This window comes from Coffea arabica, chromosome 9e (assembly GCF_036785885.1).
Source record: "Coffea arabica cultivar ET-39 chromosome 9e, Coffea Arabica ET-39 HiFi, whole genome shotgun sequence".
Classification (NCBI taxonomy): domain Eukaryota; kingdom Viridiplantae; phylum Streptophyta; class Magnoliopsida; order Gentianales; family Rubiaceae; genus Coffea; species Coffea arabica.
Window position 1 is genome coordinate 40,926,325 of NC_092327.1, and position 3,604 is coordinate 40,929,928.

Below are 3,604 nucleotides of genomic sequence, written 5' to 3' on the forward strand. Positions count from 1 at the left end.
AAATCTAATCGATTGTAGATTCTATCGTTGATACAGATTTTATGAAATAGAACTATTACGTGTATATCTTTTTTATTTTTGAACCACAATGTGCAAATTTAAAGGATTGCGACGTCATTCCTCTCTTTTGGTGGAGAAAATGATGGCAATTACATTTGAAAATTCAAGGAAATTTCCCCTCTTTCTTTTCTTTTGTATACTAGTAAAACAAATTGAGTTCTTATTGTTAGTAATCAGTCAGTAGGGTGACCTCTTCAGGCACAAGGTCACTCAATTTGGTCTGGATGCCTAACGTTCACTGACTGCGACCGGGCATTGTGATTGATTTCCAAGTTGGTCATCATCGGGGAAGACTTCCAAGTCAATTTGTCTGTTTCTCTCTGTCTCCCTCTCTCTCTCTTTTCTTGTCCTACACATTTCTTCTTTCCATCAAGAAATTACGCGGAATTTCTTTATGCTTGGGGCTCTGATAGACAGACAGGTGTACCTCTTTGGAAAGCACCCAGTTTGGACAACCTTTTTTTTTTTCGAAAAATTGCGTCGTTTCTGTGATCACATTTCTCTATTACCTTTTTTCCTCGCATACATCAAATCGTTACAGTATTTTTTTTACAAAAAATCCAAAAAAATGCAATCCAAACGAGGTGGCAAAAGAAACACCATTACTCTCTACTCTGTCGATCCGATCAAGGTGTTCCAGTTCGTTTATAATTATCAAGAATCGAAATTCCGGTACTAATGATCTTTTCAGCTCGTATCAAAACTCGAAAAAGCTTCAAAGACTTGGAAGTCAAATTTTCTTGGTTATAATTGCCAGGAAGAGTTCCGTAGTGTGGAAAATAGTTACTACGACCAATTCAAGATGTTAATACATGTTTGATCAAAATAATTGACTGAAATTAATGGTTCAAGGATTCCAAATTTCAAAGATGATGTGGTGCAAGTTAGAAGTGAAATTCAGAGTAAAAGTCCAAAAAAACTGAAGAAAGAATTAGAACACGAACGAAGAAGAGACGTCCCATGTTCACAATGAGCAGGCTATTGGCTGGTTCTGTTGAGAAGAGGGGAGGGGAATGTGGTCAATTGGACAGCACTCCCAAAACCGCGTTTAATCAATCCTGTTAACAGACTTCACTTGTGGACTGTCTTGTCTCTCTAAACTGCTGTCGGAGAAAATTTCCAGTAATTAATTAGGATTCCACAAACCAACCAACCATTCTTCGGAATATATATATATATAAATGAAGCCTGCCTCATCACTCCCACCGCAGTTCCAACTGCAGTTCCATAGCGTTTTCTTATAAGTAGTACGTAGCTGAGCCAAGGTGTATTTTTGAGTTTAGTTACAGAAGTTTTCAGCTAGTCATAAAAATATTAGCAGAAAGAATGGATGATTCGACGACATCAAGTGATCTTGAGCTGCCGGGGTTCAGGTTCCACCCAACGGAGGAGGAGCTTCTTGATTTCTACCTCAAAAGCACGGTACTCGGCAAGAAGTTGCACTGCGATATAATTGGTCGTCTCAACATCTATGATCACGATCCCTGGGACTTGCCAGGTAAAAATTCTCAAAAGCGTCATCGTTTAAATTTGTCATTCCTTCATTCTTTGTTTCTTAGCTAGTGTTTTAGCTTGTGGGGGTGATTCTTTCATCCATTCTTTAGTTTCCTGGAGTTTTGTTCTGATGGGATACTGCGTTTACTAGTTAGAATGCTGAGGCATATGCTGAACATTCTGCTTTGAAAGAACAGGGCTGGCGAAAATTGGGGAGAGAGAATGGTACTTTTTCGTGCCTCGCGACAGAAAGCATGGGAGCGGAGGCGGCGGAAGACCCAATCGGACCACCAAAAGGGGATTTTGGAAGGCAACGGGATCAGACCGTAAAATCCTGAGCTTATCCAACCCTAAGAAGATGATCGGGCTGAAGAAAACGCTGGTTTTCTACACAGGCAGAGCACCCCGAGGATGCAAGACTGATTGGGTCATGAACGAGTATCGCCTGCCTGATTATCATGATCGTGATCATCGCACTTGCCATTCTCTTTCCGGCACCCCCAACGTACGCAAATCCCAGAATTCTAGTTTGTGCATGTTTTTTAATATGCTTACAAATTCATTAGGAGCACATGAAATTTAATTGCATGGCATGGCCTGGCCTAGTAATAAAATACTTTTGCAGCAGGCGGTGGTTTTGTGCAAAATATACAGGAAAGCAACTTCACTGAGGGTGTTGGAGCAGAGAGCTGGTGTCGATCAACAACAACCAGAAGAAGCCAAGGCGTTGTCGATCCCCGTCCTCCTCCACCACCACCACCATACTAGTAGTACTGATTATTATTACTATGCTTCCGGCCGGGATCCCTCCTCATCCCCACCATTAATAGACGACGCTGCCTCAATTTGCAATAATATCCAGCAACACGACCTCCCAATGCCCTACCATCATCATCCTCTGGCCTTCAAAAAGGAAGACGAAGAGCTATCATCCGGATTAGACAAGAAACACGTTGCTATTACTCCTGCTAGTCCTGCTAGTACTGCTGATGACGACGAGGAAGACGACGACGACGACCACGATTCCCTTGAATGCAAGGGCAAGTCCAGGACTTGCACAAATAATCTACGGTTGCCATCAACAACAACAACGGGGAAATCTGGAAACAAGTTGGCAGAACTTCAGGTACCATCCAGATTGAGCATGGACTGGATGCAGGATCCTTTCTGGGCTCAATTACGTAGCCCCTGGCTTGACAACTTGGCCACCCCTAATTACCATGCTAATGTGCTCAACTTCTGAAGATGAAGATCAATACCTGCCGGTTGGTGTTGAGACGATTGGATTGGATTTTTATATAGTTTGGGGGCTACAAATTTACTAGTGGTGATCATGATCAACAACAGACTCGTCTCGATAGCCTGCTGCTCCCAGACTCAACCAAAATGTCACAAATTAAGGGTAAGGGTAGGCCAGCAAATAAAATGAAAAGAAGCCTCCAAATGGGGCTGGGTTCCATTTCACTAATGCAACTTTGCCGATAATGGATAGGGTATTATTTGAAATATTATTTGTAATATTTTTTGTGATATAATGTATGTGAGATAAAAAGGTAGTTGGGAATGTAAAAATGTGGATTGAGAAATGTGTTTATGATACAAGTAAAATATTATTTGGGATAATTTTAATATCCAAACAAACCCAATTTTGTCTCAACGTTGACTAATATTTTATTTATTACTCCCAATCAAAATTTACCAACATAATAATAATAATAATAATAGTATCATGGGTTGACTTGACTCGTTGACCGGAGAAATTCCCATGGGGAATGGATGCGGGGTCCATTCATCTCACGCTTCTACTACTGGGTCTACTGCGGCCTTTTTTTGGAAAAAAAAATTTTCTCGTTAAATATATCTTTTCGGGTACTTGGACTTTGGACCCCATGCATTATGCAATTTAAATGTTGAACCGTTCGTACGTTCCAATTGATTTGAGCGTGTGTCCTAAAAGTAGGGTTGATTTTATCTGAAACTTGAATTAAAAGAAATAATAATACCAATAAATTAAGAGGTGTTTGGTTCGTATTTGGAAATCGTAATCAAA

General features: G+C 40.5%; 1 protein-coding gene across 2 annotated transcripts; it reads left to right on the forward strand.

Annotated features, from left to right (window-relative positions):
* The first annotated feature begins 1,230 nt into the window (after window positions 1–1,230).
* Window positions 1,231–3,195, forward strand: LOC113709656 (NAC domain-containing protein 6). 2 transcript variants are annotated; one of them, XM_027232475.2, is made up of 3 exons: window positions 1,231–1,558; window positions 1,752–2,059; window positions 2,180–3,195. In XM_027232475.2, the coding sequence occupies exons 1-3, from the start codon at window positions 1,387–1,389 to the stop codon at window positions 2,795–2,797; spliced, it is 1,098 nt and encodes a 365-aa protein (XP_027088276.1). In that variant the 5' UTR covers window positions 1,231–1,386; the 3' UTR covers window positions 2,798–3,195. The 2 variants fall into 2 exon arrangements, with proteins under 2 accessions (XP_027088276.1, XP_027088277.1); XM_027232476.2 differs by having other exon boundaries at window positions 2,183–3,195.
* Window positions 3,196–3,604: the final 409 nt, after the last annotated feature.

Bases quoted from the DNA above. Each gene is read 5' to 3' on its own strand.
- LOC113709656 (XM_027232475.2), top strand. From the start codon at position 1,387: ATGGATGATTCGACGACATCAAGTGATCTTGAGCTGCCGGGGTTCAGG. The intron at 1,559-1,751 runs GTAAAAATTCTC...TTGAAAGAACAG, and splicing joins CGATCCCTGGGACTTGCCAG to GGCTGGCGAAAATTGGGGAG. The intron at 2,060-2,179 runs GTACGCAAATCC...ATACTTTTGCAG, and splicing joins CTCTTTCCGGCACCCCCAAC to CAGGCGGTGGTTTTGTGCAA.